Below are 23831 nucleotides of genomic sequence, written 5' to 3'. Positions count from 1 at the left end.
GATGCTCTACCTCTTATTTAATTCATTGCTCTGTTTTCCTAGTGCTGTGCTTTCTCCGTGTGTTCTAGTGCTAGGCCCTGCTTTACATGCCTCACATTCCATGTTTTAACCCATTACTTCTAGAAGGCTATCTGCTTTAGGGCTTCACTAGGAAATTAAACACAAGATGCTGCTTCTGTAGGAAAAACCCCAAACATTTTAGTTAAAAAGCAGGAAAAAGTGAATACAGGCATTACCTCTGCTTCTGTGAGGGCAAAGAGAGCAGCACACAGGCTTGAATTTTCACTGCCCTGCAATTTCAACAGTTGAATCAAACAATTCCACATGTTCTCAGAGAAGTTTTATTTCCCACATACCCAAATGTACAGCTCTACCAGGACACACAGACACCATCACAGGAGGACATCTGTTATTTCAGTGCCCTGCAGTGGGCTCTTACAGGAGGTTTGAGGGTTTTGGCTGAGAAAAATCAGGATTTCAGTGTATAAAACCAAAGCCAGCTGCAAAGGAGAGAAAGTAAGTGCTGCTAAAAAACTTAATTAATGCCCATTTAACTTAGGTGTAACTGAAAGCTTGGAAGGGGGTGTCACTAAAAGCCAGCAAATGTGACTTGACTCCAATTTCACCTTCCAAGAGAGAAATAATCAGCTGTAAGGAGCATCACAAAGGTGTTGGAGGAATATTAAAGCTAATTGCATGCAGGAATCTTTGACAGCTGCTGTCAAGTAAATCTCTAATAGCTGTTCCTTGCATTAATTGCTCACAGTACAAACATTTGGGACATTAAAGCAGTGTGAGCTCATAAAATGCCTTTTGAAATGAGGGATTGAAATGAGGGATTGAAAATGCCTTTTGAAGTGAGGGATTCCCTGCCTGGAGCAGGGCTGGCCTCAGCCCCAGCAGCTCCCCAGCCCAGTGTGGTGGGCAGCTGGGCTCACCAGTTCCTACTGGGAACTGAGAGTGGATTATGGCATTTTCAGAATCTGCCAACAAACCAAACTGGGATTACAAATTGTTATCCACACTTCTGAAAAAGAACAGACAGAACCAGAGTGGCTGAGCAGAGAGCACAGCTGCATCTCAGTCACTCAGGAGTGCCTGGATTGCTCAGTGCCAGGAATTGTTCCCAACAGTGAGCTCAGGAGCTGAGAATGACTGAGCTGAGCTCAGGAGCTGAGAAAGGACTGAGCTGAGCTCAGGAGCTGTGAATGACTGAGCTGAGCTCAGGAGCGGTGAATGACTGAGCTGAGGAAGGACTGAGCTGAGCTCAGGAGCTGAGGAATGAGCTGAGCTGAGCTCAGGAGCTGAGGATGACTGAGCTGAGCTCAGGAGCTGGGGAATGACTGAGCTGAGCTCAGGAGCTGAGGATGACTGAGCTGAGCTCAGGAGCTGAGAATGACTGAGCTGAGCTCAGGAGCTGAGAATGACTGAGCTGAGCTGAGCTCAGGAGCTGAGAATGACTGAGCTGAGCTCAGGAGCTGAGGATGACTGAGCTGAGCTCAGGAGCTGAGGAATGAGCTGAGCTCAGGAGCTGAGGATGACTGAGCTGAGCTCAGGAGCTGAGGAATGAGCTGAGCTCAGGAGCTGAGCATGACTGAGCTGAGCTCAGGAGCTGAGAATGGACTGAGCTGAGCTCAGGAGCTGAGGAATGAGCTGAGCTGTGAATGACTGAGCTGAGCTCAGGAGCTGAGGATGACTGAGCTGAGCTCAGGAGCTGTGAATGACTGAGCTGAGCTCAGGGGCTGAGAATGGACTGAGCTGAGCTCAGGGGCTGAGAATGGACTGAGCTGAGCTCAGGAGCTGAGGAAGGGCTGAGCTGTGAATGACTGAGCTGAGCTCAGGGGCTGAGAATGGACTGAGCTGCTGCGGTGCCTCCCTGGGAGAGCCCCCGAGCCGACCCCCAGCGCTCCCCGGCTCCGGTGACAGCTGCGGGGCTGGAGCCGGGGCTGGAGCCGCCCCTGTGCCCCGGGGGCGCAGCCTCCTCCTCTTCCTCCTCCAGCGGAGAGCAGCAAAACACAGCTCAGGCTGTGCCCCGAACCTCAGCTGAGACCATCCAACATCCATTCCCATCCTCTGTGTCTGCCCTCCCAGCCCAGGGAATGGGGCACACCTGGAGAGCTCTGGCAATGCAGGTGCCCCCTGTGGCTGTGTGACCCTGGCACAGCATCCTGCACTCGCCTGCCCCCACGGGCATGGCACCAGCTCTGAGGTAGGTGTTGTGTTTGCATAGGGAATATCTGAACCAGGGACAGCCCCACAGTTTCCTGGGAGCCACTTTTTAACCAGCAGCTCCTTCCCTGCACACAGCCCGAGCTCAGCAGCCTCACTGCAGGGAGGGCTTTGCTGCACCACCCACAATGAGCCCATTGCCAACTTCTGATTTCTGAGGATCCAAAATCCCTCCCAGACTCAGCTCACTGTGAAGAAAACTCTGAGTTTATTTTCTAAGCACACTGATGTAGTTTGAGGGGGAAAAGGTGATGTAGAAGAATTCTGTGTCTCTGGTATCTGCAGTTCACAAGGTCAGGTTTAGAAAGCACAGCACAGCATCCAGGCTGTTGCTTCCTTTTTTCCTGTTAATATTCAAGAGAAAAAGGAAAGAATTACTGCATTATTTAAATTGATTTCAGAGTAAATTGTCAGATGGGATAAAGCAGGCAGCCTGGAGAGGTCACAATCTGCTTCACAGACCTGTGCATGATCTCTGATGGGCAGAGGAGTGGGACTGCCAAGGGACAAGAGGAAAAACTGGGATTGGGATGCCCCCAGAGGCAGGAACACCCTGAGGAACCATCCCTACCCCACCCTTCAGAGATCTGCCAGGGCCAAATTCCCCCACTGACAAAAGTCAAACTTCTGGTGAGCAGAAAACAGCACATCCCACGTTTCAAAACAAAATTACCAAAAAAACAAATTCAGGGCAAAGGAAGAGATCCTTCTTACCCAGAGCAAACCCAGGACCAGGATGTGAGCAACCCGTGAGAAGGGAAGGTAAAATCCTGAAACAGCACAGGGGGACAGGGCTGGGTTTTCTCCTGAGGCTTTGGGAGTCTGAAACTGTTTCTAAATTAGATTTTATTCTGGGTCAAGGATTTTCCATGAGGGATACACACATGCACTTTTGCTTCCAGAATTCCTGACTTTCCAGAGGAAATGTAGGAATTACATTTACATTTGTCCATCTTTATCAGACTCCAGTTATGCTGAAATGCCAGAGACAGAAATTTCATTTGTCTGGGAGAAACATGAAAGTCCATGCAACAACTGAGAATTGGAAATGAGAACTTTCCTGAGCTCTACATAACAAAGTTACCTGTTCACAGGGAGAGATGCAAGGTGCAGAGTGATTCCCTTGGCTCCAATCCTTAAAAAAACCCATGTCAAGTTCTTTGTCTCCCATTGTCCCAAATATTTTGGCTCTTTTCTCATTTGGCAGAGCCTGGTGCTTCAAAACCAGTGATTTAAAAAAAAACAGGGTGGGAAGGAACAACTTCACAGATTCCTGAATAAAAACTTGGTGAGTATTTGACACCTGCTCTCATTATTTTTTCACCTGGACAAGAACATGGATAACTTTGCTCCCCAACCTGAGTAGAGGAACAATCAGAGATTAGGGACAAACGTGGCATTTTTGGTGTGTAGGAAGACAGTGCATCTTCATGACAACTCCTGAACTCAATCCTTGTTTCTTAATCCTAAAAAACAGTCTAAAAAAGCACGGGACTCTCACCTATCCTTGCAAGAAAGGTGACACAAGCCCTTACCCCAATGCAGCCCTTTTGCAAGAACATCCATTGATCACAAAGATCAGGACCCAAGCAGAAAGATTGCTTGGGATTGAAGACAATCAGTTATTCCTTTCTAAAACAAAGTTCATCCCATTAAAAAAAGGTGACTGTATTTAATAAATAGTCATTTCTGACATAATAAGTTAAAAATTAATTTAAAATAAGCTAGTATAGAATAAATAGGCTTCAGTAAGTGCTTACATACATACATGCCTCTCTGAATGGTTCAAGTGAGCTCATGTTTAGAAGAAGCAAGTTCTGTAATACTGCCAGAAAATCTTGTGCCTTCAGGAAATCAAATATTGCTTTTCTTAGCCCTTTAGGACTGGATTCAGTTTCCATCCACTTGGGAATGGGACAGACCTACTCATTATTGCTGTAAACCTGAGTAAAAAGAAACAATAGTTTGGAAGATGCCACTCACTGCAGGCAGATTCAATGCCTGGAATTTCTAAAAAAAAAAAAACAAAACCAAAACCTTTTGACTTTGTTTCTCAGCAGGGTTAAAAAAAATCCAACACATTTCCCAGAGCATCCTGCCAGACCAGGAGAGTTTTTGGTTTGGCCTGGAAGTGATTTCTGAAGCATGCTGCCTGTACCCAGGTGTTGGGAGGCCCTGCCAAGGCCCTGCCCCTGGAATGCCCCCCTGACTGCCCAGTGTGGAAGCAGAACCCTGTGGGCATCCAGGACATTCCCTTGTTTTGCCACCCAGGAATTCCCTCAAGGTGCAGCAGGTAAGGCAACATCAGCCTCCTCTGGGGGAAAGAACTGAAAAGAGCCCTTTGGAGTGGAGTGGGTTCCTGCAAACTCACAGGCACCCAGAACCCACAGGTGGTGAGGGAGGCTACTGAGGAGCAGGCAGCTGACCTCAAACCCCCAAACCTGCCCTTAGAATTTCAGTTTTTGTGGTTGAAGCAGCCCCCAGAGGCGTCTCTGTGTCCAAATGGCTGTGGCTGCCCCACGGCTCAGCCCTGGAGCTCTTTGGTTTGGGTGCCCCTGGTGCTGCAGCCCTGGCTCTGCTATCTGGAGAGGTGGGAGCTGCTCTGGGACTGGCTGGAAGATGTGGTGACTCCACTCAGCTGGGAAAAGCCACTGGTGCAGGATTCCAGGCTGGACATGGATCCCCTGGCATGGGACAGAACAGATGTGCTGTTAGCAAGGCTGCAATTCAGGGATTCCTCCCACAGATCAGCTCCCCTCTCCAACATTTGCACAATTGCTTTTGGGCCCATCATTTCCCACTTGCTCTCTAAGAATCTCTGTGTCATGATGAAAAATTAATCAGTCAGAGACATTTTTTCCCATTTACAGATATGATTCCTTGTGTCTGAGTATTGTTCTGGGGAAAGGGACACAGCTGGAGCCTCAGAGGTGAAAGAAAAGCCCCAGAGGACTCCAAATGCAGCCCTGTGAACCCAAGAGCTCCAGGCTGCTGAACAGCAGAGTCCCAACTCAGCACCTCCAGCTCCTCCTGCCCAAGGCAGGCTGGGCTCAGGAATAGCCCCAAGAAGAGCAGGACTGGAGAGAGGCATTTCTGCTGCTCTGACCCCACAGCACCCGGCCAGGTCACACCTCAAGCCACCACCTTCACATCTGCTCTGCCCAACGCCTCCAGCTCCAGGGAAGGGCCAAGGCTTGCACAGAGCTCAGACTGACAGATGGGGAGGTGATTCTGGCATTGAAGGGGCCAGGCACACCCTGCCAAGGCTGGCTGTTCACCTGTCCAGAAGTGCTCATCCTTCTCAAGTGCCAAACAAAATCATCTGGGATACAGCCCAGCTGATATTTAAATTACTCCAAAAGCAGCTTCTAAAAATATTCCCAACTAAGATAAAAACCCTCTTGAGTCAAAAATCTCCTGCTCTTCAGGCAGCTGCAAGCAAGACCCAAAGCACAAATTTCACTGATGGACACAGATTGAAGGGAACTTTTAAATACCTACAGCACCAGAGGAGACTGGTTGCAAAAATGCCACCAATTTTGTGTCCATGCACTTGTCATTTAAACACACCCCCTGAGGGGGTCTCTGATATCCAAATGTTTAACTCACCCCCAGTGCAACTCTTAGTAAACCCCTTGTAAATGCCCTACCTGAAGTCCTTGGAGGCCAGCACCTCGTAGTAGTAGATGAGCTTGCACTTGTGGCTGGAGCCCTGCAGGGAGGCCAGGACATCGTCCACACGGGGCAGGCTGGAGCTGGAGCAGGGCAGGGGCCCGTGCATCCTCCACTGCAGGATGTAGAAGCCAGGCCAGCGAGTGACATGGGAGCCCTGCAGAGAGGGAGGGACAGCAGCTGAGCACGGGGGAATGGGGGAATGGCTCAATGACCCAGCACAGGTGGCATTCACCTGTGTCACCTCCCTGAGACACAGCCCTCTAGTACCAGCAGGAAAAAAAACCCAACTTATTTAACTTAACTTCCATTAAGAATTTTAGCTTGGAGTCTCTTTCCAATGACTCACTTTAAATAAGGATTTCCCATTTTCACAGGGCATCCAGAAAAACGATCACAGAATGGTTTGGGTGGGAATGGACCTTAAAGCCCATCCCATCCCCATCCCCATCTTCCTGTCCCAGGTCACTCCCAGCCCTGCCCAGCCTGGCCTTGGGCACTGCCAGGGATCCAGGGGCAGCCACAGCTGCTCTGGGCACCCTGTGCCAGGGCCTGCCCACCCTCACAGGGAACAGTTCCCAATTCCCAACATCCCATCCATCCCTGCCCCCTGGCAGTGGGAGCCATTCCCTGTGTCCTGTCCCTCCATCCCTTGTCCCCAGTCCCTCTCCAGCTCTCCTGGAGCCCCTTCAGGCCCTGGCAGGGGCTCTGAGGTGTCCCTGGAGCTTCTCCTCTCCAGGTGAGCACCCCCAGCTCTGCCAGCCTGGCTCCAGAGGGGCTCCAGCCCTTGGGGCATCTCCATGGGCTCCCCTGGACTCTTTCCAGCAGCTCCAGGTCCTGCTGCTGTTGGCCCCAGGGCTGGGGCAGCTCTGCAGGTGGGGGTCTCACCTGAGTAGGGCAGAAAGGCAGAATCCCCCCTTCCCTGCTGCTGGGAATGACCACAGCCCCCTTTTCCAGCAGTTCCTGATTTCCCACACCATCAATTCCCTCCCCACCACTCCACTCTGGAGCTGGCAGGACCCTGAGGCCATGACAGGACCCCAGCCCTCTGACCTGGATGCTCTCTCCTTCCCTGCAGACCAGGGGAGACTCCACCCTGCTGTAATCCACCCCCAGCACCCAGCTCTTGTCAATGAGCTGCACATTGTCCCCTGCACCACAGGGACTTGGTGCTGTGGCTTCTTTGTGACTTGGCTCAGGAGCTCGTTTGGAGTGGAAGAGGCTGAACACCACATCTCCCTTCAGGATGTCAAAGTCCCAGGTGATGACAGATTCCCCCTCCAGGATCTCCACGAGTATCTGAGAAAGGAACAGAACAAGCCCCTTGCAGGGTCAGGTGGCAGCACTGTGCTCCTCCCCACTCTGGGGCAAACAGACTTGGCTCCACAATCCTTCAGCTGGTCTTGGTTCCTGAGGGGGATACACACCACCTCCCACACTACACCCACTCAGGTGTTTTTACCTTTTCTCCCCATATCAGAGTTACTTGTAAATGAGTTACTTGTTCTAGGAAAACCTCAGTGGAACTGAGGAAAGAGCCAAATCAGAGTGACTCCCCATCAGGGAGGCCAGAAGACTGGTCTGACACTGATTTGCTCCTTTTTGGGACATCCTGTTTGGTGGTGACTCCCAGCACACACCTTCCTTTATCACCCCCATTACTGTCCCAGCTACACCACTAGGAATAGGAGCTGAACTATCACAAGGGAAACTGAGAGCCCTTTATTTCTCCCAAGAGGAGGAGGAGGGGCAGGAGGAAGAGACTGGAGCTTTCAGAAGATCAGGCCACAGCAGAGATAAGAGCCCTGCTGCTCACACTGCTGCTCTTCACTCCCACACTTGCAGCTGCTCCCTTGCAGGAACAGCAGCTGCTGCTGAGCTCCCTGTGCTGGGAGCCCTTGGCTGCTGCAGCCAGCCCAGCAGAGGGGACACATGTCACTGTGCCACCACAGCAGCTCAGGTGTGCTCTGTACCTCGTGTGGGGCTCCTCTGAGGACACTGGCAGAGTGGTAGATGGTTTCTGTCCACAGCCGGATGTGATCCGAGTTCTCCGGCTCGTCCTCGCTCTGGTACAGGGACTTGGGGACAAGTCCCCCCTCTGAGACAGTGCACTGCAACATCACACAGACAGACAGACAGACAGGGGCTCAGCATGCTCCAGCAGTGAGCCAGCACCTCCTGTGGCTGTCAGACACGGGCCAGAACTGCACAGTGGCTCTGATGGGAACCACCGAGGTTTCTGTGAGCTCCCTGCAGAGAGCTGTGCCCCCAGTGCTGGGGAAGGTGAAACAGGAAAGCCTTATAAATAGGATTGCCTGGCAAAAGATTTTGAGAATATAGAAACTGTAAGTGAGATTGAAATGAAAGCAAGCTTTGAGATACCTCAGTTACTGAACAACTGGAAAACAATGGCATGGCCAGCTGAAGGTGATCCCCTTTTGATGGAACAACACCCTCTGCTTGCAGACAGGCCCAAGGGTCAGAGCAGACCCTGCCAGCTTGGCAGAAGGGGCCCAAAGAGGAGTTTATAGGGTTTAAAATGTAGCACAGTATGGTGATGTAATGATTCTTACAGGCTGTATGGAAATGCTGTAGGATTTGTATCTTGTACTATGATTGGTTAGTGAGAATTAGAATACTCAACAGAGAAGAAGATTTATTGTATTGTAATGGGAACCTCGCTCTCTTACCCTTTTTACTGTCTTACCTTTTTTACTCCCTTACTCTCTTACCCTCTCCACCCCTCTCTTCTCTCAGCCTGCTCTGAGCTGTGTTTGGCAGCTCCCAGCAGGGCCCTGCCCCCAGGCCCTTTGCAATAAACCCCAAGTTCCTGATCTGCAGCAGAGATCTCTGTCTCTGTCCTGACTGTCCTGCCCCACAACACTCCTACACCCCAGCATCCCAGGGCAGCACCAGCACTGCAGGAGGCAGCCCTGTGTACACAAATGATCTGCCCTGTGCCCACAGCAGGGCCATGCTCAAAGGCTTAACCCCTTCCAGAAGGCAGTGGAAGGCCAGGGTGGTGAGGAAGAGGGAATCAGTTCCAGATTGCACCTGCACAGGAGGAAGGAAAACTCACCATGCAGTCTCCTCCCAGGAAGTCTGGGATCACATCCTTGTCCACATAGTCCACCAGCCCTCCTGAGCCCTGGTAGTTATTGCCACTGTAGATGAGGAACTTCTGCCTTGTGTTCTCATTGATAAAGGGACTGACCTGCAAGACAAAGGGCACGCAGGACATGGCTGTCACTGAGGGCAGCTAGGGATGCTGGCTGAGCCATCTCATCACATGTCTCAGCAGTGTGCAGAGCTTCACAGCTCTGAGGCACTTCCCAAACAGAGGGATACCAAACTGAAAATGTTCTCTCTCTCTGTATCACCATCTCACAGCACTTTCTGCTTCATGTAAAGGAAGTCTGCAGTCACTGCCTCACCCACAAACCTCACAAGAAATGTGACAACCATGTTCTCACACTGCCAGAGCAGTCAGCAGGCACCAGGCAGAACCAGATTTATTATTTACTACTGATTATTACTACTTATTACCCTTCAGTGCCCTACAGCATGAGATTAAAAGGTCTTTGCCCATTTACATGAAAGCCCACCAAGGGGTGGAATGGGCAATTCTGATCCAGGCTTCTCATCCTGTCCTGGTGGATGGCAGTGACCAGAACCCAGTGAGCTGCAGGCACCCCATGGCCTGGTTCTGCTGTGGCTCTTCAGGAGCTCCCCAGAAGCTGCCTGGAGATTTTCCCTCCCTGCATCTGCAGATGTAGCCATCTGTGACCCTGCAGAGCCCAGGTTTCACCCACCAGGGTCCAGAGCACAGGGAAGACCCGTGGTGCCCTCACAATCAGGAGCCTCCCCAGGGTCTCAGGGTAGTTGTCCTCCACCACCTCGATGATCCTGAGCAGGGCCTTCACCCCAGGCCGCCAGAGGTGCCTCATATTGAGCCCTTCCAAGTCCACCAGGCATGTCCAGGATCTAAAATAAACAGGCAGAAAAAGAACCTGTCAGAACTTTAGAGTGTGGTGGGTGCTCAGTTTAGGATCCACAGTGACCCCACAGCCCCTGCAGGACCCAGGGAAGCCAACAAGGGACACGAGCAGCTCCAGTAAAAGCACATCTCCACCTGGGCAGCAGAATCCAGGTGAGCTCCAGGTAACACACACCCCCAACCCCAAGGGCAGGAACATCTGTCACTCTGGAAGAAGGTGATGAAGGTATGCAGGCCTATTGCTAAAACTAATGCAAAAATGCATTTTAAATGAAGGTGGAATCTGGCAGACAGGCTCCTGTGTTAAAAAACCCCAGAATTTCAAAGATGTGGATTAAAATCACCAAAACAGAAAGATTAAATTAATCTGAGATGGGATATGAAAATGATGTAAGGAAGGATCAATACTTGCTTTCCAACAAAACTGTGGGATTTGTCTGCATTTAAGTCCAACAAATAAATATATAAATATCTTATGGGCTAGATGGGGACCACAGACACACTGCTGTCTGCACTGTAACCCTAAGGACATCACCCCAAACCACAGCAGCATCCTTCACCATGGCCCTGAGAGTCTGCAAGGGCTCAGGAAAACCAGTTATGAACCAACGATAAACCAACAATAAACCATCGATAAACCAATGATAAACCAACGATAAACCATCGATAAACCAGTTATAAACCAACGATAAACCATCGATAAACCAGTTATAAACCAACGATAAACCAGTTATAAACCAACGATACACCAACGATACACCAACCATAAACCAACCATAAACCAACAATAAACCAACAATAAACCAACGATACTGACGTGATGGGGCGGCCGAAGATGTTGGTGTTTTCCTCACATCTCTTCTGTCCCTCCTCATTAATGGACAGAACCTGGAATCAAAGACAGCACAGACAGGGATTAGCCTGAGAATGGCTGAGTAACCAGGATGGCTGGAAAATCTTATTTTTAAAAGTACAGAAAGCAGAGGGCAGGGTTAAAGGGGATATTGGGAAGGAATTGTTCCCTGTGAGGGTGGGCAGGCCCTGGCACGGGGTGCCCAAAGAGATTGTGGCTGCCCCTGGATCTCTGGCAGTGCCCAAGGCCAGGCTGGACAGGACTTGGAGCAGCCTGGGACAGTGGAAGATGTCCCTGCTCATGACAGGGTGGGGTGAGATGAACTTTAAGGTTCCTTCCCACCCAAACCATTCCAGGATTCCTGATGCACCATGCCAAGACTTCCCAGCACCCTGAGGGGACAGGTGGCACACAAAGGCACAGCTCACGTGTCGCAGCAGGGACTCCTCTCCCAGGGCCTTCACCAAACCCTTGGTGTCCATCTGCCCGAGGCGGAGGATGTAGAGCGGCCGCCCATCTTCAAGCAAAGGGGTTAGAGAGGGCAGCACTTTAGTCTCCCAGGATATCACTCTCATATCTTTTTTTAAAGCCACATTAAATATTTGAAAAGGATAAAAATCACTGCCAAAAGCAACCTGTTCAGAGAAATTGCTTTGCACTGACTGATCTGTGCAGAGGAAATACAATTACAGGGACTCACAGGCACTGAACTGCTTTGTTAACTTTAAAAATGTCAACACAGCTTTCCTCAACATCCCAGGCCACCAGTGAGGTACCAGGGGCATAAAATAAAATAACTCTCCATAAAATCAGAGGGTTTTGGGAAAGCTGCAAAAGGCAGGCCTCAGAGACAGCAGAACTGTGATTAGAGCTGAGCAGTAGCCATAGGATAGGTCAGTAAAATGTAGGAATGTAAGGATAAATAGAACAATGGTCTGTGTATTAATGCTTGTCTAGAATAACTCCCTAAGCTGCAGAAAAGTGTATCTAGTGAGATATTAGGAAGTTTTAAGCTTAATAATGGAGCTCTGTGCATTGTGTTTTAAGGCTTACAAGCAGGTATTGTATCCAAAATAAGCAAGCATTGTTTAACCAAAGGTTATAATGATTGGATAGAACTACTGTCAATGTGCTTTTGCTTTGTGTGATTGGTCAGAAAACTTTTAAAGTAAGTTCTAACATTGAGTTCTTGGTCTGCTACTGGCATCTTCCCATTGTCATCACCAAGTAATGAGAGTGGTGGTGGAAAATCAAACAGCTCAAGGCACGTTCCCAGCAGTCCCATCCCATTTGTGATTTGTACAGAGCCCCTGGCTGGCAATCCTCACCTTTGTCCTGGTAGTGCCAGCCCCCAGTGTAGTACTCCTGCAGCAGGGCTGGGGGTCTCCAGGACTGCAGGATGAGATCCACCTGGTACTGCTTGCGCCAGGCCAGCGACTGGCACAGCATCTCCCGCGCTTTGTCGATGTTGAAGTCGCGGGCGCGCAGGAACCGCAGGATGTGCTCATCCTTGGGGATCTGCCAGGAGAGAAAACCCCAGGATCAGCACTGCAATGTTCCATCTGGCCTGCAGAGGAGGCTGCAGTTGACACCAGTTTTAAATCTCTTCAAAGTAAGACGGCAAACATTAAAGTTCCCTTCTGCCTCCCTCCCTCGGCAGCTAACCCAGCTGGAAGCAGCAGAGGGTGCAGGAGCACAACAGCAGGGACCAGCTCACTTCACTGGCTGTGAGAAGCCCTTCCCCAGTGCAATTCCCAGGAGCTCCAGCAAACCCTGGCCTGGCTGATGTTTCCCCTGGCTGGTTATCCACAAGGATCTCCAAAATACTGCGTGAAAGTCAGGGAGCTGCAAGTTCACCTGCCCAGGGCAAATCAGCACATGATGGGAACAGGTACCAAACAGCCACAGGTAACACCCTGAGCACAGAGGCACTGCAGGGAATCACAACTGGGCAGTCTGAATGATGCCACCAGAACCAATTCCAGCTCTTGTGCAGGCCCTGCTGCTGGTGTTGGGACAGGAAAGCTGCTGAGTGCTTCAAAGGCTTCCCTGCCCCATTACACCACAATAACTCTTGATCCAAATAGGCCCAAACTACAACACACCCTCTCCCAACCACTCACCCCAGCACTAGCCCTAATCCTCACATCACAGGCACAAAAGCTTCCCAAAGCAAGTCTGCAGAATGGCTTATCCCAACCTCCTCCCAGATCTGCCATGTTCTCTTTAGCTGAGGAATCAAAGACAGCTTGGCAGGAGTGCCAAGCAGCAGGAATTAACAACAAACCTGATGGATCCCACAGAAGTGCCAAATCTGACTAAGAGCCTGTCAGCTGCAAATCCAACTGGATTAGAGCTGCATGTGCTGCTGGATTCACAGTCCCTCACTCCAACTTCTCCAAAAGTGTTTGGCCTCATTTTCTACAAGTTTCCATAAAAAAATCCAGCTCTGTGGAGCAGGGATTGTCTCTTCCAGAGTATCCATGTTGTGCTAGCACAAGCCAAGCACTCCCAGCCCTGCTGGGACACAAACCCCCATGTTCAGCAGTCAAAGCCCCTTTGTTTGTCCACTGCCATGCTCAGGGAAACAGAAAGCTGGGTAGAAAGCAAGGCTGGCAGCTGTGTCAGGAGGGAGCAATCTTGGATTCACAAGCAAGAGATGGTAAGAATTGGCTCACCTAAAGAAGGGGCAGAGTTCAGGCAGCCTAAGCCAATCTTTAAGCACCTTAGGAGCAGGGGGGAGGTTAACACTGGTTCTAACACTGCATCTGTGTGTCCTGGAAAGGAGAGGGCAGCCTTCCCAAAGATGATCTCAGGAGTATGTAGAGGAATTCAGTATGACAGCAAGTTTAAAGCCAGCAGAGTGCTCATCAGATAATTCAGGATTGTGTTCCTGTGGCTCAGAGGCAGCTGTCACTCATCAGGCCCAGCCCAGACACCCACAACAACTCCGGGATCCCTGCAGGAGAGGGATGGCTGCTGGAAGGTTTGATGTTTTCCTGCTTCAAACCTCCCCTGTGCAGGACTCCAGGGAAGAGGCAAATCCAGCACTTCTGTTTGGACCAAGGGCAGGAAGCTCCAAGAAGACTCATTCCACAGCAGAATTAGTCTTTTATCCTTGTCCAACCAAAGCAGTAACTCCCACATGCAAGAAAATGAAGGTTTAATTTCAGCCTGCTTTTGTATTCCCTGGTAAAACTGCTGCACTCTCCTGCATGCTGCAAAGCCTTGAACAGAGCTTTAAGTTGCTGCAGTTTTAACACCATTTACAGTTTGTTCCTTCAACTCCTCAGATTTTTTAAGGAACAACATATCTGATTGTAAAGTTAATGTCCGCTTTGGAAGGAATGGGGGAAAGATAGTGAAATAGGACAGAGGACAAAAATAAGAAGGGCCATTTTCCAAGAAACAGGAGATCTATTTTTTGATAATTTCTGATAGAGGAATAAGGCCATCCCTGCTCTGAATTAAAAGAACAGATTGTCACAGCAAGGTAAGAGCCTCTCCAGGGACAACCCCAGCCTTGCAGGATAAGCTCCTGATTTTGGCCAGCACTGTCAGGGAATCAGGAGAAGCAGCTGAGCAGTCAGGGGGTTCAATGTGAAGTTTCAGTAGCCAGCACCTCCCCTCCTGTGTGCCCACATCCTCCTGGGGACAGGGCCCAGCAAGGCCACCCAGAGGCAGCTCCAGTGTCCCCAGAGCTCAGGATTCAGCTGCACTGCCCAGGGGACAGGGGCTGCCCCTCCCTGCCCAGCTCCAGGCACCCAAGGGGCAGCTGCTCCACATTTGGCTTATGTGCTCTCACTTCTTCCTTCTCCAGCCTCTGACATGGAGGGGGAAAACCAACCTGTGGGTTGATACTTTTCAACCTAAACAAAGGTTTAGGTGGTGCCTGTTCCAGGTGAAAGCAGGATCCCTGCAGGTCACAGCAGGGACAAAGCCACCCTGTCTCTGGGATGTCCTCCCATCCAGGACCCACTAGGTGAGAGATCTCCTACCCCAGTGGAGCCCACAACACTTCACTGTCCAGTGAAGTGCCCAGGGTTCCATGAAAAGCCTCCTGTGCTCTCTGAGAGCCCACTCACACCTAGGGACTGACCCCTGCCTGTCCAGGGCCTCCCATCTGACTGGAGGATCACAGCAGACACAGATCAAAGCAGCTTCCAGCAGAGCCCTTTGCTTGCTGAGGCTGTTCCTGCTCACACAGCTCACTCACTGCCCCAGCTCCTTCCTCAGGGGCAGAGCATCACAGGGACACAAGAGCAGCTGCCAGGGAGGTGTCACAGCCCCTCAAGGGCCCCTTTGCTACATCAGGTGTGTATATATACAATATATTATATATGACACATACCATATATTATATATCACACATCTGTTCCTGCAGTCTCTACCTGCCTCCAGCAGCCCCCATCCTTCTGGTCCAAGGTATCCCAGCTGCTGTTGATGCCACTGTACCCCAGTGGCCTTGGCCAGCTCTGGCAGATGTTTGGGGATGGGAATTTATCAGCTCTTACAATTCAACAGCACTGTTGGTGTATGGAGCTTATCAGCTGCTGGGAGCCTCTGACACTGCCCCAACACCTCCTGCTGTCTTCAGAGTGAGGTTTGCTGGGAGCTGTTTCTCCATCCACACTCCTGGCTACCAACAAAACCCACGTGCCTGCTCACACACAAGGGAACTTCAGGACAATAGCACTAAATCTTTGTTACATTTGATTTCTACAGAGGTGATTCACATTCACTTTTCCAAGAAGAAACAGCATTCTAAATCATGTTCAGACTCCCTGTACTCAGATGAGACATGCTCAGCTCTGAGACACACAGCATGCAGGACTGGCAAAGCTCCATGTAAGCAGCAGTGTCTTTTGGAAAGGGCAGGTAAAGGAAAAAGAATGAAAATCTTCCCAAAGCCAGGAATGCAGAGCACCTCACCTAACCCATCCTGACTGACTGAGCTGATTCCTTCTAAGCCAGGAAGCTTTTACTGTTGAAACATCATCCATCTGCTCTCTGCTTCCAAGCAGGATCACTTGCCCCTCTTCCTCAGTATTCTTTATCCACTCAGCCCACCCAACTACTCTCTCTGGTGCTATCCTTGGTCCTTCTTTCCTTCCCTCCTAATCCCTCTCCATCAGGAAATCTGGAGTTAAACCCCTTTTGAGGCATTCAAGCTGCTCTAGACCCTTTCTTTTCCCAGGCACATATCAGTTACCCTGCTGGTCTGACAGAGACTTTCCTTTAACCAGAAGGAGCCCAGGACATTCCAGCAGAGCAGAGACACATCCATCCCTCAGTGCCCGTGCTGCTTCTCAGGGAAGTATCAGAGAACCATGGAATTTCCTCAAGCAGGAAGGGATCATCCAGTCCAACCCCTGACCCTGCACAGACTGCCCAACAATCCCACCCTGAGCCTGAGGGCAGTGCCCAAGCACTCCTGGATCTCTGGCAGCCTCAGGGCTGTGCCCATTCCCTGGGGAACCTGGGCAGTGCCAGCACCCTCCGGGGAAAGAACCTCTCCTGATTTCCAACCAAAACCTGCCCTGGTACAGTTCCAACCATTTCCTGTCCCTGGTCACAGAGCAGAGGTTCCAGCTGCCCCTCAGGAGGAGCTGCAGCCCCAGTGAGCTCTGTGCTCCATCTCCTCTCCTCCAGCTGAACAGACCAAGTGCCCTCAGCTGCTCCTCCTATGGCTTCCCCTTGAGACCCTTCCCCACCATCACGTTCCTCCTTTGGACACTTCTTGTCAGCTTTAGATCTTTCTGATACTGTGGTGTTCAGGACTAGAGGTGAGGCCACTGTGGCACAGAGCAGAGCAGGACAGTGCCCTCAGTGACTTTGGGCTGCCAGGGCTGGCTCATGCTCAGCTCAGCATCCACCAGCACCCCCAGCTGGTGGTGTCACACCACAGCCTCTCATTCCCCAGTGTGTCTGTGCAGCCAGGGCTCCCCATCCCAGCTGGGGATGCCCCTCAGTGCCCCTCTGTGCCCTGCCCACCTTTCCCTTGTGGGTCTCCTGGAGCCACTGGCGCAGGCGGATCAGGCAGCTCTCCTGCAGCGGGGTCAGCTGGCCCAGGTAGCGCTCGATGTAGTCAGAGTCCAGTTTGTCACCTGCAGGGGACACAACAGCTCAGAGCAACTGCTACAGCCAGCAGGGAGGGGAGCAGGTGCTTCTGCACAGTGGGCTTCCTATGGTTTACATGGGATTTGCTCAGAAGCCTCATCCCAGCAGCCTGAGGGAGGGATGGAGGGATGGGGGGACACTCTCCTGGTGATTGGGGCACAAGGCCATGGCAGCATGTGCTGTATCACTCCACCTGGCTCTGCCTCCAATATTCCATTCAGCCCTGAATTGCTCCAGCAGGAGCTTTAAAAGATCTCTCATGAGCTCTGGCATTCAGCTCACCAACCTCTCCAAGACCTGGGCACTTCCATCTCCACATGTCCTAAATCTCACCCACAACTGCAGTGACAAGTGGCTTGCTGGGAAACCAAGCCATTCTTCTGCCCAGGGACACCAGAGACTGAGGGAGAACAACAGCACATTTCTGACAGCCAGGGAGGATTCTGGCAGGAGAAGTCCTGTGCACACCAAGCAGCTCAATGCTGCTCCAGCTCAGAGACAAAGGACAAGGGCTTGGTGACTGCCAGCACCGAGGGACAGGGGGATGTGACAGAGGGATGTGACAGGGGATGTGTCACCCAGGGCTGGCAGCTGCCACCCAGCAGAACAGGGCAGCTCAAGCAGCAGATGGGGTGGAAGGCATGGGCAGCAGGGCTGGGGATACCTCAGAGCTGGCTCTTTGTCAGCCACAAGGTTCCAGTAGATGCCATCAACTTCAGAAGGGGGCCTGGACACCCACAGGATAAGCAGGATAACAGAAATTGCATTTGGAAGTGAGACATCCCATGGAACCCCCAGAGTCAGCAAGGTGGGGAGCAGGCCCAGGGGAGCTAATCCTGTCCTGAGCAGGAATATGGGCAGAAAAACAAGGGCTACTCTCCTCTTCTGCTAGCTGGGACCCACCACTCTGAGGACAACATTAATCTCAATCATTTTTTCTAATCAGCTTCTCTGTGGATTCTTATCTTTTTCCAGAAAAGCTCCCAGAGAATGTCAGGTGAAAGCAGAACTACTGATATTTCCAAATTCCAAGCTTTTTGCTAGGTTACACTCAGCAAAACAAGTGCTGCCTTTCCTTCTCAGGAATGACAACAAGTGTTTCTATTACAACTCTGGATTCAAAGGTCCCTCCTATTTCTTTTTGCCTAGTATTTTATTTAGTCCAGAAAATATCATCAGACCAACACATGGAAAGATAAAGTTTGATTCAGGCATTTTGTGGGAAAAATGCATTAGGAGACATTCCTCAAGTTTGTCTTGGCCTGATACAGGACCAAAAAACATCCAAACCTGTCCCCAAGAATATTAATTTTGGAACAGATAAAATATTTAATTCCAGCATACTGAAGACACCTTCTCTAGTTTAAAGTATAAAATACCTGATCAAATAGAATTTTTTTCTAAGCTCCAAAACACACTGCCTGCACAGTTTTTTTTTTTTTTTTTGTTTTAGGGGAAAGAAAAAGTTCCATTGTTTATTTTCCTTGAAAAAAGAAAATAGCTTTCCCTCCTCCTCCTCCTCCCCCACACTCCAGATGAAAAACCTGATGCCAAGAGAAATGGAAATAAGCTCCTGGTCAGTGAGAGCTGCAGTGCCTACCGTCGGGGCTGGCAGGCTCCGGGGGCGGGCAGGGGCTGCCAGGAGGGTCCCTGCTGGTGCCAGCAGCCCCGGATTCCTGCGGGGTGGCACCGGGGGCCCGTGCCAGCGCCGGGGTTTGCTCCTCCTCCGCCGCGGGAGGGCTCCAGCGAGGGATGAACGTGATCCCCTGCGAGATCAGCTCCTTCAGGTAGTGCTCGATCACCTCCTTGCCCTGGAGGGGAGAACTCTTGTTAGGAAAAGCCTCCTCCAGAGCCAGCAAGGCGCTGGAGTTTGCTCAGGACAGATGATGAATGCTGCTAAGGATAAATAGAGAGGAAATCTCTCCTTCCATCCCCCATGATCCTGTCAAAAAACCTCCAGTATCCAAGCCCCCTGTGAATGATGAATTACAAATAATGGCCAGGAAAATCCCAGTTATGGATGCCTTTCTACTACTTTTACCCCATCCTCCTGCTCTCAAACCCTATTAGCTGCCCTGTTCCTCTGCACACAGAGCCCCTGTCCCAAGCCCAACCTCTGGAGACACAGGGAGTGTTTTTCACCCAGGACTTTCCCTTCCTGCACAAAAGAGTGTCCTCAGTGCCCAGCAGCCCTGCACCCACAGCACCCAGTGCCCTGCTCCCCTGGCACAGCCACATTCCAGCCAGCTCTGCTCTGTTCTGGGCTCTTTGCCTTCCTTGGCCCACCTGAGGGACTCCAGAGCCACAAGCAAGGGCACAAACCTCCACTGGGTGTGTTTAGAGAAAGGAAAACAGAGGGTCTGTGTGTTCAGGCAGCCAGGGAGGCCCAGGGGCAGCCAGGGGAGCCCAGGGACAGCCAGGGGACCCCAGGGACAGCCAAGGGACCCCAGGGGCAGCCAGGGAGGCCCAGGGACAGCCAGGGAGGCCCAGGGACAGCCAGGGAGGCCCAGGGACAGCCAGGGAGGCCCAGGGGCAGCCAGGGAGGCCCAGGGGCAGCCAGGGAGGCCCAGGGGCAGCCAGGGAGGCCCACCTTACCCGTTTGATGTTGGAGGTGTACTGCTTCATGGCAATTTTCTCCACGGTGCTTTCAAAGCCAAAAAAGGATTTGATGTCAAGGGAGGCTGACTGCTCAAAGCAGGTCCAGTCCTCGTTCTCAGGGTGAACCTGCAGCCAGGGGAACACAACACACAGGAGGGATGGGGACATAGGGCTCATGGCCCTGGCACCACAGAGAAGGGGCAGAGGAGGCACTGCCACATCTGGAGTGACCAGCCAGGTTCATTCCCCTTGTGAGAACTCTTTGTGAACTGGACATCCAGACTTTTGCCAACCCAACATTCTTCATGTGCACAAGGAAATCAAGATTTAAACCCATGTCTGCCTCAGCAGACCTGAACTGCACAAAAAAAGCAGTGGAACTGCCCACATCAAGCATTCATATCAAAGTCTCCTTATGGAAAGATAGAGATGGCCTTGTGGAACATGCCATTAAAACTCTTACACCTGCAAAGAAGAAAAATGCAAACCAGGTTTCTTTTTTAGTTTTGGGTGGGAGACTCAGCCACTAACATCAGCCCTCTCCCCAAAACACTGGGGACATGGCAGAGCAGGGAGTTTCCCCACTCCAGCTCAACACACACCTTTCCCTCATTTCCCCTCTGCTGCTCTATTTATGACAGAATCCTTCTCTCTTTCAAACTTAACCCTTTCCTGAGAAGGCTCTGCCTCCTCTCTGCAGGTGCTGCTGTTCACAAACTGACAGGAAAGAAAAACAACTCCAGCCCCCACACAGAGATACCACAAAAGACAAATTCCCTGGGGAGATATTAAGTAACTGCAGGAGCAGGATCATATTTCTCCAAGTTGCCTCAGAGAAGGCAGCAGAAAAGGAAAGATGAGAATAAACCTGCTTCCGGTGCACTCTGGCAGGGAAAAGGGAACTGGTAAAAATAGAGCAGGGAACCATCTTGAGGATGCAGCCAGCAGCTCCCACCCTGTTCCCCTCAAAGCCCAGATGCTGACGTTTCCTTCCTAAGGACACAGCCAAAATCAGCAAGTGTAACAATCTCAGAGTTGACCTGGGAGCATTTCAGACCTGTCTGTGCCTTCGATAATGATGGAAGTTTAATTTACAGCAGTTTTTAGGATGTTTTTTGGCAGTTTTTAGGTGGCCTTCTGCAGCCACAAAGGGATCTCTGGCCCAGGAACACCCTCACCATCCAAAATGTTCACAGCTTTTCTACTCCTCCTCTTGCCTGAAGCTTCTCACAGCCTGTTTACTCCCAAGAAGCTGAGCTGCTGTCCAGTTGCCAAAAGTGCAGGTAGGTAACAGGAGCTGGACATTAGTGTAAGGAAAGACAAGTAGGATCTGATTGCTTCCAGAAACACCTGAGCTGGGCCCTCAGAGCAGCATTGCAGTGAAACAGCACAGAAACAGCCACACAGGGAGACAGCCTGGCCACAAATAAGGCTCAAGTCCTTTCCCAAATCTTTAGAGCACAAAAATAATGACAAACAAGGTGCTAAAACTTTCACTTATTTGTGGGCAAAATAAATGGTCAGGCTTTGCTCAGGCCCTCATAATAATGAACAGTGAGGGTTTAATTCTAGACATCCAGATTTATAGACATGCCTAAGCTCTAGATGTTTTTGTCAGCCTGAATTTCAATCAAAAAGAAACTGAGGGGACACCAGCAGTTCTGGAGTATCAGTTCTGTTTTCCACTTTCACTCCAAGCAGGGAATCAACCTGAAGAAGTTTCTCAAGCCCTATGAAAGCACAGAATGGTTTGGATGGACACACAGAATCACAAGGCTGGAAGAGACCTTTAAGATCAAGACCTTAAAACCCAAATAGTTCCACCCCCTGCCATGGGCAGGAAGAAATTTCCCTATGCCAGGCTGCTCCAAGCCCTACCCAGCCTGGCCTTGGGCACTGCCAGGGATCCAGGGGCAGCCACAGCTGCTCTGGGCACCCTGTGCCAGAGCCTCCCCACCCTCATAAGGAAGAATTCCTTCCTAATATCCAACTTGTCTGTGGGAAGCCATTCCTCCTGGTCTTGTCTCTCCAAAGCAATTGAACAATCCCACACTCAGTACCCAACAGCCTTTCCAGCCCCAGAGTCTCTAATCCCATTGTTGCAGGGGTGCTCAAACCCACCCATGCACCTTCCCCCAGTGTGTGAGTGCACAGCTGGCCCCTCCCAGCACAGCCAGCCCCAGCAGGGCTCTCACTGAGTAGCTGCAGGTCTCCCTGACCACCACCCTGTTGGCAAAGGTCTCGTTGTGGGCCTCGATGCGCAGCGTTCGCTCCCTCCAGTTCACCGTGTTCCTCTGGATGAAGAACACGTGCTCCACCCCTGCAATCTGAACAGAAGGGGAAACACTGAGACACGAGAGTAGCTTTAGGAGCCTTTATCTATCTGAGCCAGCCCACAGAATGCAGGCCTCTCTGCTCCCCAGGTTCCACCTGCCTTCTTCAGCAGCCTGGGAGCGTCCACGTTCAGCTTGCAGCTGCGCTCGATGACGTGGATGGCTCCGTCCTCACTCCTGGATTCGTGCAGGATTTCACTCCCCAGGAACACTGGGATCTCTGGGCACGTAGGAAAGCGTTTCTCGTAGGCCTAGAAGTGAAAATAAAGTAAATTTCAGCTTCTGGGTAAATCAATTTTAACTGTTTCTGAATTAAATAATTCCCTGACAGTGAAAGTCCAACAAAACACAGCCCTCTGAACTCTGGAGGTTTCCCCAGTTTTCTCAGAGGTGAAGTTAAAGCAGAGTAGGTACAAGCAGGGACAGCACCATGTCAGTCACCAGCCAAACATGTCCTAACATAACTTTCCCTTCACACATGAAGTAGAAACAGAATCCTGCTGTTGAAGAATACTAGGAAGGGAATCATCACTTCAACAGCAGGAAGCTCCTAACTAGCAAAAGCAAACAGAGCTCTGCTGATTTCTGCTGGCTAAAGACTGGAATATTATAATGTCTGGGTCAATACTGTTGTATGAAGCCTTAAAACGTGATGTGCTGAACAGTTCTTGTTGTCAAGGGTAAGACCATCAATTATTGGCTACTGACTTTGCCTCAATTTATCATTTCTAAACCAACTCTGTCCTGGCTCTGAAATGTTCCCTGTTCTATCAGCACATTCCTGTGAAAAGCCCTTTCTCCAAAGCTTCTTTAGCAGCTCTAGCAGAAATCCACTCTTCCCTGGCACTTGCAGAGAAGTTAACTTGCATGAGCAGTACTCACTGCTGCTGCTCCTTCCCTAAGTGCTTCATCTCTTACTATATTCTAAGATGTTTGCAGGATGGAATGTTTTCCTTGGATTTCTGAAAAGCCTCTTGCACGTTGTGCTGCTGTTACAAATATGTGGCAGCTGCACAGCTGCACAAGGTGCCCAGAATTCCACTGCAGCTGTTCCAGGAAGAGAACCTGTACTCTCCTTCCACTCAGAGCTCCACATTTCCATCCTAAGATGTTTCTGCCATCTTTCCAAGGCAATTCCTCTAGGAACTGCTGTCATCTTCCCACCTTCCAGAAGACACCACCAGAAAAATAAAAACATCCATGAGTTCTCTGGCCCAAAAGCAAACACTGCTGTGCTGATGCTGGAGCTGGGCTGTCAGCTCCCCATTAACACAGCCATGCAAAGCCTGGATGCCCCTGCACAGATTCATGTCCCTGCTCCCAAAATAGCCCAGGCACTTAAGGACACATTCCAGATCTGCTCCCAGACCTCTGGACGGGAAAGGAGCTATTTCAGATTATCATGTTGCTCCAGTATCAGGAGGGAAGTGCAGGCAGCTGCCAGCTGGAGTCCTGGCCAGAACAGAGCACGCAGGTTTGAAACCCTGCTCTCCCAGTCCCTCAGCAAGGTCCTGCTTGCTTTGCCACACTTCCCAGAGAACTCTTCCCATGTTCTTCTACCTGTGCTTATCACTCCTCATCACAGCAATGACAAATCCAGTTTAGATAAATCCAAAATTCCCGTGCTAAGTGACTGTTTCCAACAGTTTCCAACACAGACCCCCCTGGCTCCAGCCAAGAGAAGCACTCTCACTGCTTTGAGCAGCTGAATTTGTTAGGATGGGAGTTCATGGATCTGTCAGGCATTCATCTGCTCAGGCACAGTCAACACCGTCTATTTGTGCTTCCACCTGCCCTGTCCCAACCCTCCACACTCCAAACCACCATCCAGGCCTATCCTGAGGCCAAAGCCTGCACCTTGCTGGTCTCTTCTGTTCCAGAGCACACAAAATGTATCTCTTCAGGCCACCCATTCTGAGTTACTGGAGTCCTGAGTGCTTGGGCAGTGCATGCTGAGAACACCTCAGAGGCCACTGGGATACCAGAATATATAGCAACTAGTTTTGGGCACTTTGTCCCATGTCATCCC

At 50.7% G+C, this 23831-nt stretch overlaps 1 protein-coding gene and 1 long non-coding RNA gene across 2 annotated transcripts in view; both read right to left on the bottom strand.

Moving 5' to 3' along the window:
- Positions 1-325: 325 nt before the first annotated feature.
- On the bottom strand, positions 326-1432 carry LOC131090165 (uncharacterized). Its single transcript, XR_009115299.1, has 2 exons — positions 1373-1432; positions 326-1286 (listed from the first exon to the last, which is right to left on the bottom strand). It is a non-coding gene; the product is annotated as an uncharacterized LOC131090165 (long non-coding RNA).
- Positions 1433-3058: 1626 nt separating this feature from the next.
- Positions 3059-23831, bottom strand: part of SEC14L5 (SEC14 like lipid binding 5) — a 38933-nt gene continuing 18160 nt past the window's right edge. The window contains exons 4-17 of the mRNA XM_058035334.1: positions 21904-22053; positions 21665-21796; positions 19467-19595; positions 18472-18682; positions 16746-16858; positions 12080-12269; positions 11180-11268; positions 10716-10786; positions 9714-9885; positions 8981-9115; positions 7875-8012; positions 6955-7200; positions 5880-6058; positions 3059-4913 (exon numbers count right to left, since the gene is read on the bottom strand). Coding sequence (XP_057891317.1) covers positions 4808-4913; positions 5880-6058; positions 6955-7200; positions 7875-8012; positions 8981-9115; positions 9714-9885; positions 10716-10786; positions 11180-11268; positions 12080-12269; positions 16746-16858; positions 18472-18682; positions 19467-19595; positions 21665-21796; positions 21904-22053 — 2061 coding nt within the window. The 3' untranslated portion in view covers positions 3059-4807. The remainder of the gene's footprint in view (positions 4914-5879; positions 6059-6954; positions 7201-7874; positions 8013-8980; positions 9116-9713; positions 9886-10715; positions 10787-11179; positions 11269-12079; positions 12270-16745; positions 16859-18471; positions 18683-19466; positions 19596-21664; positions 21797-21903; positions 22054-23831) is intronic.

Source organism: Melospiza georgiana, chromosome 16 (genome assembly GCF_028018845.1).
Source record: "Melospiza georgiana isolate bMelGeo1 chromosome 16, bMelGeo1.pri, whole genome shotgun sequence".
Lineage (NCBI taxonomy): Eukaryota > Metazoa > Chordata > Aves > Passeriformes > Passerellidae > Melospiza > Melospiza georgiana.
This window is presented reverse-complemented; position numbering and strand designations above follow the sequence as displayed.